A 14,640-nucleotide genomic window follows, 5' to 3' on the forward strand; every position below is an offset into this window, starting at 1 on the left:
TGAAGCGCTTAGTACAGTGCTCTGCACATGGTAAGCACTCAATAAATACGATTGATTGATTGATTGATTGATAAGTCTTCCAGATAAGACTGTTTCTTTCTCGGTGATAAAGAGAAGATTCCTGCCTAACTTTTTCCCTTCTCTCCCCTCAGTTCCTAAGTAAACTGTTTCCAGGTATATTGTCCACCAAGGCTATTTTCAGTATAGTTGCTGCTTAGTCAGTTGTAAAATGCCATGGCATCAGAGGGCATAAGCGAACACGACTGAGCCCCCTTTTTCCTCTCCCCCTCCCGATCCCCCCCACCCTACCTCCTTCCCTTCCCCACAGCACCTGTATATACGTTTGTACAGATTTATTACTCTATTTTACATGTGCATATTTACTATTCTATTTATTTTGTCAGTGATGTGCATCTAGCTTCACTTCTATTTATTCTGATGACTTGACACCTGACCACATGTTTTGTTTTGTCTGTCTCCACTTCTAGACTGTGAGCCTGTTGTTGTGTAGGGACCGTCTCTAAATGTTGCCCACTTGTACTTCCCAAGCGCTTAGTACAGTGCTCTGCACACAGTAAGCGCTCAATAAATGCGATTGAATGAATGAATGAAAAGGGGGCTGGCGGGACAGTTCCCGGGAGCCGAGAAGAAGACGGAACCCGAGCCTGAGACGTTCTGGGCACGTGGATGCTGGAGGGGAATTGACAGGAGGTTATTTTGTAACATCGAGCTGCCTGTTTTGCTCCCACACATACTTTAGGCCCAGAGGCGTGGGCGACGGGGGAGCCCCCTGGGAAACAGAAGCAGCGTGGCTTAGTGGAAAAAGCACAGGCTTGGGGGTCAGAGGTTGTGGGTTCTAATCCCGGCTCCGCCACTTGTCAGCTGTGTGACCTTGGGCAAGTCACTTAACTTCTCTGTGCCTCAATTACCTCATCTGTAAAATGGGGAAGAAGACTGTGAGCCCCATGTGGGATGACCTGATTACCTTGTATCTATCCTAGTGCTTAGAACAGTGCTTGGCACTTAGTAAGCGCTTAACAAATACCAACATTATTATTATTTCATGGGGCTCTGCCCCCTCACTTACAGAGAGTTCAGCACCCAGTACAGCACAAGAGATTCCAAGCCTAGCCCCCCGAACTTTCTTGCTGTGACCATAGGCAAGTCACTCACTTCTCTGGGCCTCAGTTTCCTGTATAATGGGGATTCAGTACCTGTTCTCTCTCCCACTTGGTTTGTGAGCCCTGTGAGGGACAGGGGCTGTGTCTGTACCGCTTGTATTGTATGTACCCAGTTCATAGAGTAATGTTTGGAACATAAAAATCCCGTAACAAATATTATCATTATTATTATTATTTTTATCATCATCATCAACCCATAGAGTGGGGTTCCCCTTTTCAAACAGTGTAACTATCCAGAACTCCCAAGCCCTAAATCACTAGTGAGGCTCCCTGCCATAGAATCTGCCTGTAGAACCATCAGTTTGGCATCTGAACAATGAAGAGCATTTAAATTCTTTTGATTTCACATGAATTTTGACCTTTGCTGAATGTCCACTCCCTAAAAAGCATAAGGTCTGGCTGTTTGGAGAATGAAAGGGAGAAGGGAGTATTTCCTTCAGACTTGCACCCTTGTTTTCATTAGGCCTTCAGAGCTAATTGAAAGTTAGTGTCTGCTGAGCAAGGCAATAGCTCAGAAACCCAGAGTGTGGGTAATAAAGCCCCGCTGATAAATTGGATGGGTAATCGAACCTTCCAAAGTGGTAAAGATGCCAAATCCTGTGAAGCTGGACCAACCTTACCTCATAAACCATAAATTCGGGGAAAGTTCTCACCTGCCATTTGGCCTTTTCTCTTTCTGACCACACAGTGACAAGGACTTAGCAGGGAAATACTGAGCGCTCTGGAAATGAGGTTATTAGTCTCTGAGAACCCAGGCCCAGGTTCTGGAGGGACAGCGATTTCTTTACCTGTTCAAACTGAATGGAAGGAGTTCAATTCTTTTTCAAAGCTGAGGCCACTTAAAGACGCTACTCTCACTGGCCCCAGTGAATACCCTCTTCCAAACCAAGTGAAAGCAAGGTGGGGGAGTAGTGCTAGTGGTCGTAGTCGTCGTATTTATCAAGCGAGCAGCCTTCTGGGCACAGCGTGCTCAGAAGGAAGCTCTCCTGCCTGCAGTGAGTCCTGGGACATTGTGGAGTGAGCCATGCCGAGGCCAGCAAGCAAGCTGGAGGCTGTGGTCAGTAAGACCAGCCTTGCGTCCAGACTGTCTGTCCTCTCGGGGTCTGAGAAGCTGGCCTGGAAGCCAGAGAGCATTTGCTTCTCGGAGGCCAGAGTGGGAGGCCCCAGGCTGGGCGAATGGAGTGGGCTAGCCAGCATGACCATGGGGGCCGTGTTAAAGCCAAACCCACCTTCCTCCTGCTAGGCAGGGCTCCTTCCCGCCTAGGCTTCCCCCAGCATCCAGCCTATCCCCGGGATGGAGAGAGCGGGGTGACTGCCAGGCCCATCTGAAGACCCCAGGGCTGGAGCGGAATGTGATCATCATCATCATCATCATCATCAATCGTATTTATTGAGCGCTTACTGTGTGCAGAGCACTGTACTAAGCGCTTGGGAAGTACAGGTTGGCAACATATAGAGACAGTCCCTCCCCAACAGTGGGCTCACAGTCTGAAAGGGGGAGACAGAGAACAAAACCAAACATACTAACAAAATAAATAGAATAGATATGTACAAGCAAAATAAATAAATAAATAAATAAAAATAGAGTAATAAATATGTACAAACATATAGACATATATACAGGTGCTGTGGGGAAGGGAAGGAGGTAAGGCGGGGGGATGGAGAGGGGGACGAGGGGAAGAGGAAGGAAGGGGCTCAGTCTGGGAAGGCCTCCTGGAGGAGGTGAGCTCTCAGTAGGGCCTTGAGATAAAAACAGACACATGTCCTGCCCACAGTGATCTTACACTTATTAATTCAACGACTGCTACTGATCGGACTTGGTCTCAGCTCCAGCCCCGGCCGGCCGGCATTCAAGTTTGTAGTGCAGGGCGACTGAGAGGAGCTGGCTAACTAAGGAGAACTTTGTCCAAGTACCTGCTGTCCCAGCTGTCAGGATCCGGATCTGGGCCAGTGGCCAGGTTGGGATGCCTATGAGGCAGCTGAGAAAGCCCAGCAGAAAGTTCAGCCCGGCCCTCTGGGCACCCGTGCGGGCAGACCGAAGAAAAGACGGCTGGAGGTGCCCGCCTACCCTGAGCAAGGATGAGTTGGTACTTGGGTAGGAGCTCTCTTTAGAGGCCCCAGAAGTTCTCCTAACCACCAGTTGATTAACCGATCTCTGACCTCGGCATTTCTCTCCCCTCACACAGGCTGCAGCGGAGAGTACGGGCCAAGAGTTGGGGAGCCCCGGGCCCCGGTTTCGACTGGATATGCTAAAGAGCAAAGCGAAGAGGTCGCTGACCGAGTCATTGGAAAGCATTTTATCCAGGGTGAGTACGGTGCTTGTCACATAACAGGCACTTAGCAAATACCAGAGTTGTTCTTCTCCGTATTATTAGTATTGTGGTGAGAGCCTTGATTCGTCCTGGGGTGAGACAGAACTTGGGAGATGAAGATGGTTTGGAGCCATCTGGACGTAGCAGGCCCCCGAGGCACTGACATGGTGGAAGCAGCCCTGCGTGGCAGAGGGGAGCGTGGGAGTTGGTTTCACACTGCCGTGGGAAAGTGCAGGCCAGTTTGCCAGTGCGGGGAAGAACGGATTTCTCCTAGCCCTGTTTCTAAGGGAAAGGGGTGGACTGGGGAAGTGTTTTCTCGGAAGAGAATCTCCATCTCTCGGCAGAGGCCAGTCCAGGGGTTCCAGCCCCTCTGTCACCGGCTGGAAATTAGGGAAAGGTCATTTGCCTCTCCCAAACCTTGTTATCCCCCATCGCCACCATGGCTTCATGTACCGCGCATGCGTGGATGCATGCATGCATAAAAACACACACACACACTCACTCCTGAGAGAGCGGGCCCATCTATACCATCAGAGCAGTCTCACCTTAGACCCCCTCCAGAGTAACAGATCCCCGAATGTAGGACACCTGGCTGTCAGCCTCCTGATAGTCCTTTCCCAAACAATCAATCATTAGTAATTATTGAGTCCTTACTATAAGCAGGGCACTGTTCTAGGTGCTTGGGAGAGTATAACATGACAGAATTGGTAGACGTGATCCCTTCTTTCGGGGAATTTACAGTCTAGCAGGGGAGATGCGAACTGAAATAAGTTGTAGGTAAGAGGAAGTATTGTAGTTCTCCATTACTCTAGACATCTAGTAAGATGTGTTCAGAAGCAGGATGCCTCAGTGGAAAGAGCATGGGCTTTGGAGTCAGAGGTCATGGGTTTGAATCCTGGCTCCACCACATGTCTGCTGTGTGACCTTGGGAAGCCACTTAACTTGTCTGGGCCTCATCTGTAAAATGAGGATTAAGAGTGTGAGCCCCTGTGTGGGACAAAGACTGCGTCCAACCTGATTAACTTGTATCTACCCCAGCACTTAGAACAGTGCTTGGCACATAGCACTTAACAAGTACCATAATTATTAATTGGTAGAAGCCTCCTAGGGTTAAAAGCTGCTGTAATCCTTTTCTGTTTAGTTTTCACAGGAGAGCTGTATTTGTGAGGATCCTGGGATTAACGTGTGTGTGTGTGTGTGTGTGTGTGTGTGTGTGTGTGTTTGCTGACCCCATTGTTCGCGTTTCCCCAGCTTCACTTTTCATTATGCTGTGGGTCTCGGAGTTCAGGGGGCTGGCCAGTAGCAGGCAGGAGATTAGCATCTAGACTTGACTTCTGTGCCCAGTCTGGAGAAGAAATGGCCATCTGGGTCCCAGTCATTGTGCCTGGCCCCAAGAAAAGCAGCACTTTAATGAAGGATCCAGCCAGCAGCGGGTTTTCAGGTAGAGACTTGGGCCAGAACAATAACGTCCAGTGGAGATGGCATTTCCAAGAGAGATGGAGGCTTCGCGAAGCAGCGTGCCGCCATGGCTTCCCACTGTCTGTGGATGCTGACGGTGTTCTCCAAAGCTCAGCCAAGCTGAGGTCTTCCAGAGGAAGCCTCCGTCCTCCTGAGGGTTCTGCTCTATCCCCTGTCCTCCCCAGCCACATCACCACAGCCCAGCTGCCCTATCCTGCCCGGGGCCTGCCCTGTTTCTGACAGTGTGGCATTTAGGCTCCTATCTGTTGGTTGCTGGTCCCAGTGGCAGTTCACAGCTGGGGCACATTCGTACAGGATTCTTGTGGACATTTCCTGTTAGGCTGTACGCTCCTAAGAGGCAAGAATCATGTCTGCCAACTCTATTGCATTGTTATCTCCCAAGCACGTAGTACAGCGCTGTGTTCACAGTAAGCAGTCAACAAATACGAGTCAATAAATTGCCCTGGGTTCAGCCAGTCATCTCCAAAAAGCCCTCTTTGGGCCAGGCTCACTGGGGACTAACTGAGCTGGGTTTCCTTTTCTAGGGTAATAAAGCCCGAGGTCCCCGAGAGCCTACTGGACCTGTGGACCGGGACATCTGTGTAGCCAGCACACAAATCAGCACCGACAAAGTAAGTGGGCTGCGGGCACCCCGTCGGGCGGTTTAGACGGGGGGGGCGGTGGCCGAGCGTCGCAAACCAGAGAACGATTGGAAGCGGTGGGGCCTAGTGAAAAAAGCGCAGGCGTGGGAACCGAAAGAAATGCGTTCTAACCCTGGCTCCACCATTTACCTGCTGTGTGACCTTGGGCAAGCCACGTAACTTCCATGTGCTAGTTTCCTCATTTGCAAAATGGGGGTTCCTTTCTCTCTCCCCTAGTGAGCCTCATGTGGGACCTGATTATCTTGTATCGGCCCCAGCGCTCAGTACAGTGTTCGGCACACATTACTGTTTTTGTTATTATTATTATTTGCCAACCTAAAAGCATAACCTGACCGAGAGCCGCAGGTGAAGATCCTTGCCAGATGGGCGAGCAGGTGTTTCAGGGTGGTGTGGCCGCAGATGGTAAGCCCGTCTTCCCAGGGTGGGGATGCAGGGCCAGAGGCAGCTGGGGAGGGGTAGATCGGGCCCATGACGGTGGCCATAGCCAGGCCTAGACTGGTCCGTCAGTGGTCGACACGTGGCTAATGGCCAAAACAGACTGGGGCCCCAGTATCAGTGAGCCAGACTCCGGGTCCACCCGTGGCCCAGGTGTTTGCTCCAGATGGAGTCAGCTTGCCCTGAAAGCAGCCGAAGGAGGGGTTGCTACCACAGGGAGTCAGGGGGAGTCAGGGCAGCACGTGTAACTTCGAGCCGCACCGACCGCAAGGGCCCTGATCCTCAGCTGTTTGTGTCTTAGGAGCCGCAGGAGGGTGAGAGCGAGCCCCTCCACCCGCCGGGCAGTCCGTATGAAGCCGCGGGGCCGGCGGATGACCCCGCCGTCACGGCCCCCGAGACCCCGCCCACGGGGGACACGGCTCAGGCGTCCCAGCAGGGGCTCAGGCGGCGAGCCAACACCCTGAGCCACATCCCCGTGGACCGTTGGAAGTCCTCGGATGCTACGGAGACCCCGCTGGGCATGCCTCAGAGAAAACTTTTGAGGTACCACTCGGTGAGCACAGAGACTCCTCACGAACGAAAGTAAGAGTCCTTCGACAGTGGGGTCCTTGTCTCGGGCTCGGCGGGGTTCTGGGAGCAGGCGCAGAGGGGAGTCCGGAGTATAGGTCACTCCCTGGTCAAGAGGCTGCAATTCGTGTGGCCAGGTGCCTCCTTCCCATCACCGCCCCCGTCCTGTGCTCGGGCGCCCTGGCTCTGTTCTCCCTTGGGGCTTATGGACGGGGTAGCAGTGGTTAGGCACTGGGCCAGGACTGCAGGAGTAGCCAGAAACCCAGAGGGAATTCCTACCTGTCCTAGGAAGAGGCTCATAGCCTGTCCCAGCCACTGGGCTCCAGAAGCGTGTGATGGGGTAATGTCCTAGCAAGACAAGGAGGGAGAAAGCGATTCATGAAGGAGCTCGGGGTGGTAGATGGGGAGAGAGAGCATGTACCCTATGTGGAGGAAAACCCCTGTGGGCTCAGTACCCAGGGAGGGAACCACGAAAGGGAATCCACCCACTCCCCAGTGGCAGTCTGGCTACCTCACCTCACTCTTGGAAGTAGCTGGGGCTCAGAAACCAAGATCCCGTAGATGTCGAGTGAGTGTCCCCTCTTGGAGGATTGCGAGGGGCCTGCCTCCTGCCTGCAGCTCCAGTCTCTCTGCTCGCCTCAGAAAAACCCTCTTTCTGCCAGCACTTTTTTCCTTAAACAAGGGGTTCAGCAATTGCCATACAGAGCCAGCCCAAGAGGAAATTGGGTGGTATTGGAAGGCCACAAGCAGAACCCCAGTGCCTTTCTGCCCCACTGGCACCCTCTGCTCTTCCTCCCTGGGGGCCGAGGGCTAGTTTGGGATGACTTCTGAACCACAGTCAGTGGCCTGAGTTAGCCAACTCCGCTACTGACCGAGTGGCCCTGGACCACTAGGAGCCATGAGCCCCAGCTGGAATCTAGTCCTCGCCTGGGGGATGGAAAGTGGAGGATCTCGCCGGGAGCTTGACAGGCTTGGGAAATCGGAGGGCAGAAGCGCTACAGTTGGATGGAACAGAGGGGTGGGCTTCAGCCCCGCCCTGCCAAGGTTTAGGATTCAGTGGTGACAGGGAAGCCCTTGTTCCTGCTTCTGTTTGGGCCCTCCCTCTCTCTTCCACCTTTTCCCCTCTCTATCTTTGTTCTGCCTCCCTCTCTCTTTCTGTCTCTCTCCCGAATTTCTGCATAGCCTGAACCCATCTATCAGCGAGTCAGAAAGCTGGCCAGACCAGTCCTCCACTCCCTCTCCTCCACCTGGCCTTACCCCCTGTACCTCTTCGCCCAGTCTTTTTAAATCCCTAAGGCCCGCTCCCAGCGGAGAGCAGAGCAGCCCTGCGGCGCCAAAGAGGTGAGAGCCGGGCATGGGCGTGGCGAATGGCTTTAGCTCCGGAGTCAGCGTGCTTTTGGTGTGTGGAGAGCATCTGCCGGGTGGGGATGAACAAAGCCCGTCTCAAAAGGCACTGGGAATCCCGCTGCAGTTGGAGTTCGGAGAACGAACTCAAGGGTCAATTAGCGGCAAAGGAGCAGCAGGAAGCAATTTTCCTGGTGGTGACTGTTGGCTGTTTGTTCTTTTTTTCCACATTATTTCCCCTCCTTGCAAAATTATTCATTCATTCTGAGCGCTTACTGTGTGCAGAGCACTGTACTAAGCACTTGGGAGAGTACAATACAACAATAAACAGACTCATTCCCTGCCCACAGCGAGCTTACGGTCCAGCCAAACAATAAGGATTGTTTGACATCCTTTGAGGCCCCTGCACTGGGATCAGGGCCATCGTGGCTTCAGGGGTTCAAGGGAATGGTCAGAAGCTGTGTCCCAAAAGAAATAGTGAAGCAGGGTGGCCCAGTGGAAAGAGCTTGGGCCTGGAGTCAGAGGACCTGGGTTCTGATCTTGGCTCTGCCACTTGTCTGCTGTGTGACCTTGGAGAAGTCACTTAACTTCTCTGTGCCTCAGTTACCTCATCTGTAAAATGGGGATTAAATTCTACACCCTGTTACTTAGGCTGAGAGCCCCATGTGGGTCAGGGACCATGTACCATCTGATAAACTTGTATCTACCCCAACACTCGGAACAGTGCTTGGCCCATAGTAAGCACTTAACAAGTACCCTAAAAAAAGTCCTCTCTGGAAGGTTTCCTCCTAAGTCATCACTCGTTTCAAATGGAGTAGTTTGTTTTTAACTTAAAACTGAGATCCACTTGATCATCAGGTTCCTGGGCTAGTGTTGGGACCGAATCCCCACCACTGCCTTGGTTGTGATGCTCGTTGGTGTTTTCTGCTTTGTGTATTTGCATTTCCTTCCCCTCAACTCTACTCTTCCCCGCCCTCTCAGCATTTCTTATCGTAGTGCCCTGCGGAAAAAGCTTCACTCTTCCTCCTCTGTGCCCAATTTTCTAAAATTTCTGGCTCCCGTCGATGAAAATAGCACGTCTGACTTTAGGACCTCGCAAAGGTAGGGCATAGAGTTTGGAGCAGCAGAGCCCAGGCTCTCAGCAGGACATTAATGCTGACTGTCTTTAGTTTGAGCAACTAAAACCACCCCCAGCTTCTCTCCTCGGTTTGTGTCCGCTCTTGGGTGTGAGCAGACATCGTTTCAGTCCAAGAATCACCGGGCCCTTACCAAGGTTGGGTGGCTAAGAGCCAGGATTCACTGGTCCGGGACCCTGGCCAGTGTCTCAAGTGGTGGGTGTGGGAGCCCAATCCACTGCCCCCAGATCGTGCCCGGATCATGCCTGGTTCCATCTTCTCAGGTGGCTCCAGCATCCTTTGGGGAAAAGGGAAAGGAAAACCACTCCAGGCATGGTGACTGTACAGTCAGTTCTTTAGGTTCTTCATTTTGACAAAGACCTTGAGCTCATGGTAGTAGAAACAGTTTGCCATCGTGCCACTCAATAGAATTTTCCCACCGCCCCATCTGCCCACTGCCACCCTTTGGGGTGTTGGATTCTTAAAGCTGTCGGGTCCCTGCCCCAGGGACTGGTCTCCCTTGAAGCCCACAGCTGGCAACCATCCTGCAGATGCCCAGACACAAGCCCAGGACAGAACTGGACCACACAATGAGGGTTCTCGGGCCCACACCGGCTCCGCTGGCTTCTCACCTGTGGCAGGGGGTGGTGAGGGCGGTGGACGTGGGTGCTGGCGGAGACCCTCACCCCTCCTCTCTGTGGTCTCAGTTTGGCCTTCAGGCATGGAAACAGGGCCAGAAAGGGCCTCTGCTGCCACACACCTGGGCCACTCTGTCCCCCATGACAGGATGTCCATGGTTTGGTGGCTTGGATAAATAATGGCTTACTGGCTGGCAATGACCTGGCTCGAATCACACATCCTGCCAGTCTTTGGGTTTATCCTCTCCATGGCGGGACTGGAGATGTTGTCGGGCCCCCCGTGGCCTCTCTGGCCGCTGGGCTTGAACGCTTTGGGGCGGGAGGGCTGGACCGTGGGCGGGAGAGCGGGAACGTGCAGTGGCCGGCCGGCCCCAACCCCCTGCCCTGTTGTTCCAGTGATGTGGGGTCGGAAGCGAAGCTGCCGGAGGGCGGAGATGGGGAAAGCCCCGCCCGGCCCCGGAGACACTCTTGGAGGCAGCAGATCTTCCTCCGGGTGGCAACGCCGCAGAAGGGCTGTGATCCCCCCAGCCGATATGAAGGTAAGAGCCCCGTGGGAGGGTTGGGGGTGCCGAGGGTCATCCAGGTGTTGGACCGGGTCTCTCCTGAGCCTGGAGAACAGTGGTAGCTCGTGGGGACAAGGACCCATCCTCTGGCCGGCCCCAGGCCCCACTGTGAGCCTCTGGTCCAGGGACTCCTGGGCATCCGGAGCGTCCGGTATCAGCTGTGTTCCTTCCCAGGATCCTGGCTGCCCCCACGGAATTGACCGCCGAGCGGGGTGGCTCTCCAGGCTGGGAGGTGGGATTCAGCCCAAAAAGAGATTCCCCAGAGAACCACTCAGGGCGAGCTTTCTGCATCCCTGTACCAAGGTTGGGGAGCCGTGGGCTTGCCGTGTGTGTTGCCTGTAAGGGGTCCGAAGCCAGGGCTCTTTTGTGTTTAGAGCAGCCTGCAGCTGCTTCTCCTCTGGCTAGCCTGGCCCAGCATGTGGGCTCTGGAGGATGCAGCCCCAGGCCAGACAGGTGGCATTGAAGGAGTCCGTCACCGAGCCCATACTGTGTGCAGACCACTGGATTAAGCACTTGGGAGAGTATAATTCAACAGAGTTGGTAGACACGTTCCCTGCCCATGAGGATCTTACAGTGGGCATTAAAGGAGATGAGGGATAGTGGAAATAGTACAATAGGAATGGAAACAGGAACCCAGGTGGCAGTTATGGGGTGAAAGCCGTTCGGGCAGGCTGGCCCCACTGGGGATGTGCAGAGAGAGTCTGAGATCACAGACTGAGCAGCGTGGCTCAGTGTAAAGAGCCCGGGCTTTGGAATCTGAGGTCAGGGGTTCAAATCCTGGCTCTGCCAATTGCCAGTTGTGTGACTTGGGGCAAGTCACTTCACTTCTCTGGGCCTCAGTTACCTCAACTGTAAAATGGGGATGAAGACTGAGCCCCCCCCCCCATGGGACAACCTGATCACCTTGTAACCTCCCTAGCGCTTACAACAGTGCTTTGCACATAGTAAGCGCTTAATAAATGCTATCATTATTATCACAGGATCCTGAAGACACCTCCCATACCACCTCCTCTTCTGCCCCCCAGCTGGTGCCCCATGAGATGTCCAGCAGGCTGTCCCCAGCCCCACCCCACTCACACACACGTCCCTGTGATGCAGAAGACCATCATGCCCCCCGCCCCACCTCTCTCTGCCTGTCTGCACTAGCGTCAGCTGGCAGTTCAGTAAGGACCCCCTCCAGTTACGAGTAGGACACGTTTAGTCCTAGAATAGCCCTGCTGGTTCGGAAGGGGCCCCCCGGGGGGAGAGCCAGTCCCATCTCCCCTACCTCCCCCTCTTTCGCCTTCCCCAGGGGAAGCCCTCTGCTTCCGCTACAGTCCAGCCCAGTTACGAGCAGATGGAGTCAGTCCACCAGAAACCAAGCTACTAGGGGTTACCCAGGAGCAGACCAATTGGTCATAACCCTCTGTGGTTCATGCCCATCTTGTCCTCCACTCCTTGCCTCAGGCTCTGGACATTCATCAGAAAGACATGTCCCAAACTCGCATTCCTTCCAGGCCGACAGAGGCCTCCTTGGTCGAGAAACCACGAGGCCGAGGAAACGTTCAATGTCTGTCGGGCAGCAGAACTCTCAGGGCCGTGGAGCGTTAGGAACAGCGAAGAATCAATCAGTCAGTAGTGTTTATCGAGCACCTCCCGGATGCAGGGTACTGTACTGAGAGCATATAATCAAAGGAAATGACACGGTCCAACACTGGGCTCGCAGGGGAGCCCAGTGCAGTGACAGATTATTTACAGCCCATAGAAGGGGGAGGAGTCGGAGAACGAGTTAAGTGAACGAATTGCCGAGCGCGTCCATGGCTGCGCAGCCTCTCTCGCCGTTCTCAGAGAAATGATCATTAGTGCCATCTGGGCCTGGCCGTGAATATTTATTCAAGAATCTGTGGCCACCGGAGCTTGGCCTGGGTTAGGGGGATGGGCGAGGCCAGCAGCCCTGGAGTCGGAGGGGCTGCAGCTGCCCGTGGCTGGGGGCGAGGTTCAGCGGCAGGTAGGGGGCCGGTCAACCACAGATAGAATCGTGGGCAAAAATCTGCGAACCCCAGGGGACTGCCGTGGACGGACGTGGTGACTGATGGAGCGGTTCTGTCTGGGTGGGTGGCATGGGGGCGGCGACATGGCAGGTTCCTTGGGCGGGACGGTGTACGCTGAGAATGTGCCATCTGTGTCCTCAAGGGAGGTGAGAATTTGGAACACTTCCCCCCACCCCCAGATGTGGATCTTCTTTTCTTCCTTTGTAGCTGGAACGTTGCCCTCCCCACCCCCGGCTCCCCCCAGTTCCAGAGGGTGGGAGGACCACCCAGGGACCTTTGAGACTCTCACTACACACTGGTAGATGACCACCTCTTCCAGCATCCACTGAGCTGGGCAGGTCACCCCCCGCCCCCCGCCCCCCGCCACCCTGCAGCCGAGCTGGACCTTCCGGCACCGACTGGGAAAGACTGGGGGTGTTGGCCCCACATCGGGTACCTTCGGGCTGAACCGTCCACACCGCCTCCGAGGATGTCCCTCAGCCAGAGGAAAGACAATCTGGGCGCAGCTAGTGAGGGGTTGGGCCAAAGGGAGATCTGCCAGGCCTGCCTATGGTCTGGATGGAGGCAGGGGAGCAGCAGGAGCGTGACTGGAGCTTCCTGGCCTCCATCTCCGGGCGGCCGGGGGCAGGACTTGCCGGCGGCTCTGCGGGCTGGTGTCCCAAACTGGCACCTGGCTTCTGCTCTGGAGAGAACCCCGCCTTGAACCCATGGCTAGGGGCCTTCCTCTGGCAAAGCGCAGAGGGCTTCCGTTGTTGGAGTCGTCATCGCTGTTTGCTCTGCCTTTCCATCCAAGACCTCGGGGTCTAGGGCAAGACCTTAATTAGCTGCGAGGCAGGAAAATGAGTCAAAGCTAATTATAACGTCCACCCGTGGCACCCCGCCCCGAAAACTAACATCGGCCCAGAGGGGAGGCTGCCGGGAATGCCAGTTTCAGGCCTTGGCGGGGGGTCTCCTAAACCGAGGACAGGAGCCGGAGAAAAGCAGGAGATGGGGCGACGGGGGGAGGTGGGGAGGGAAGGGATGGGCCGAGAAGGAGGCTGGGAAAGGGTCCAAAAATGGCAGTAGTGCCGTCCCAGGCAGAGGGGCCCTCTGCGGTGCAAGAAGTCCACATAGACAAAGATTTTATTTCACAAACCACTGGGGAATGGTTTTTACAGAGTAATGTTAGTGGTGTTGAACTGGCTGGGGGGCCTCAACAGCAGGCAGGGAAGCACCTTCCAAGATTGATTTGTGCAGCAAGTCAGCAGTATGTCAGGATAAACAGTACAGCCTAGTAAACAGTCAGTAGTACTGAGTGCTTATTGCATGCGGAGCACTGAGCTAAGTGCTTGGAAGAGTACGATATAACAGAGTTGGTGGACACAACCCCTACCGGCAGTGAGCTTACAGTCTAGAAGGGGAGACAGACAATAATGTAAAATAATTTGAAGATATGTACATAATTGCTGTGGGGATGAAGGAGGGGTGAATAAAGGGTACAAATCCAAGGGCAATGCAGAAGGGAGTTGGAGAAGAGTAAATGAGGGCTTAGTCAGGGAAGGCCTCTTGAAGGAGATGTGCCTTCAATAAGGCTTTGAAGGTGGGGAGGATGATTGTCCATCAGATATGAAGAGGGAGGGCGTTCCAAGCCAGGGGCAGGACGTAATACTAGAAAAGCAGCGTGGTGTAGTGGAAACGGCACAGGATGTGGGTTCTAGTCCCGGCTCTGCCACTTTCCTCCTGTGTGGCCTTGGGCAAGTCACCTTACTGTGCCTCTGGTCCCTTCAGACAGTATGGCTCATGTGGGACAGGGACTGTATCCAACCTGATAATACTGCCTCTATCCCAGCATTTAGTCTAGTGCTTGGAATAGAGTATGGGGATTCAGTTCCCGTTCTCCCAACTACTTAGACTGTGAGCCCCATGTGGGACCTGATTATCTTGTCTCTACCCTAATGCTAAGTACAGTGCTTGATGTATAGTAAGTGCTTAACAAATATCACCGTTACTCTATTTTTATTGGCATTAAGTATGACAGTCCATAAGTGCTAGAGATGTCTGTCGAGGTGGTAATCGAGGAAGACTTGCTGGAGCTGGTAGAACAGTGCTTTGCACATAGTAAGCGCTTAACAAATAGCATTATTATTATTATTATTATTATTATCTTAAAGGGACTTGAATGTTGTCAGAGCTGTGGCTCTTTGGGGTTGGCTGGGGAGGGTGCTCCAGGCCTGGGGAATGGTGTAAAGGGATGGAGAAAGGACAACCAAGAATGAGGGATCACTGGGAGGCCGGTTTGGTCGGAATGGGGAGAGTGAGCTGGGGCGTGGCTAGCAAAGAAAGCTGATATGTAAGA

At 53.9% G+C, this 14,640-nt stretch overlaps 1 protein-coding gene across 1 annotated transcript in view; it reads left to right on the forward strand.

Annotated features, from left to right (window-relative positions):
• The window catches only part of TBC1D1 (TBC1 domain family member 1), a 141,807-nt gene that overhangs the window by 57,899 nt on the left and 69,268 nt on the right, over window positions 1–14,640 (forward strand). Inside the window, exons 9-14 of the mRNA XM_038752611.1 lie at window positions 3,368–3,487; window positions 5,497–5,583; window positions 6,350–6,630; window positions 7,798–7,956; window positions 8,941–9,060; window positions 10,109–10,251. Coding sequence (XP_038608539.1) covers window positions 3,368–3,487; window positions 5,497–5,583; window positions 6,350–6,630; window positions 7,798–7,956; window positions 8,941–9,060; window positions 10,109–10,251 — 910 coding nt within the window. The remainder of the gene's footprint in view (window positions 1–3,367; window positions 3,488–5,496; window positions 5,584–6,349; window positions 6,631–7,797; window positions 7,957–8,940; window positions 9,061–10,108; window positions 10,252–14,640) is intronic.

The sequence above is a fragment of the Tachyglossus aculeatus genome, chromosome 10 (genome assembly GCF_015852505.1).
Source record: "Tachyglossus aculeatus isolate mTacAcu1 chromosome 10, mTacAcu1.pri, whole genome shotgun sequence".
NCBI lineage: Eukaryota > Metazoa > Chordata > Mammalia > Monotremata > Tachyglossidae > Tachyglossus > Tachyglossus aculeatus.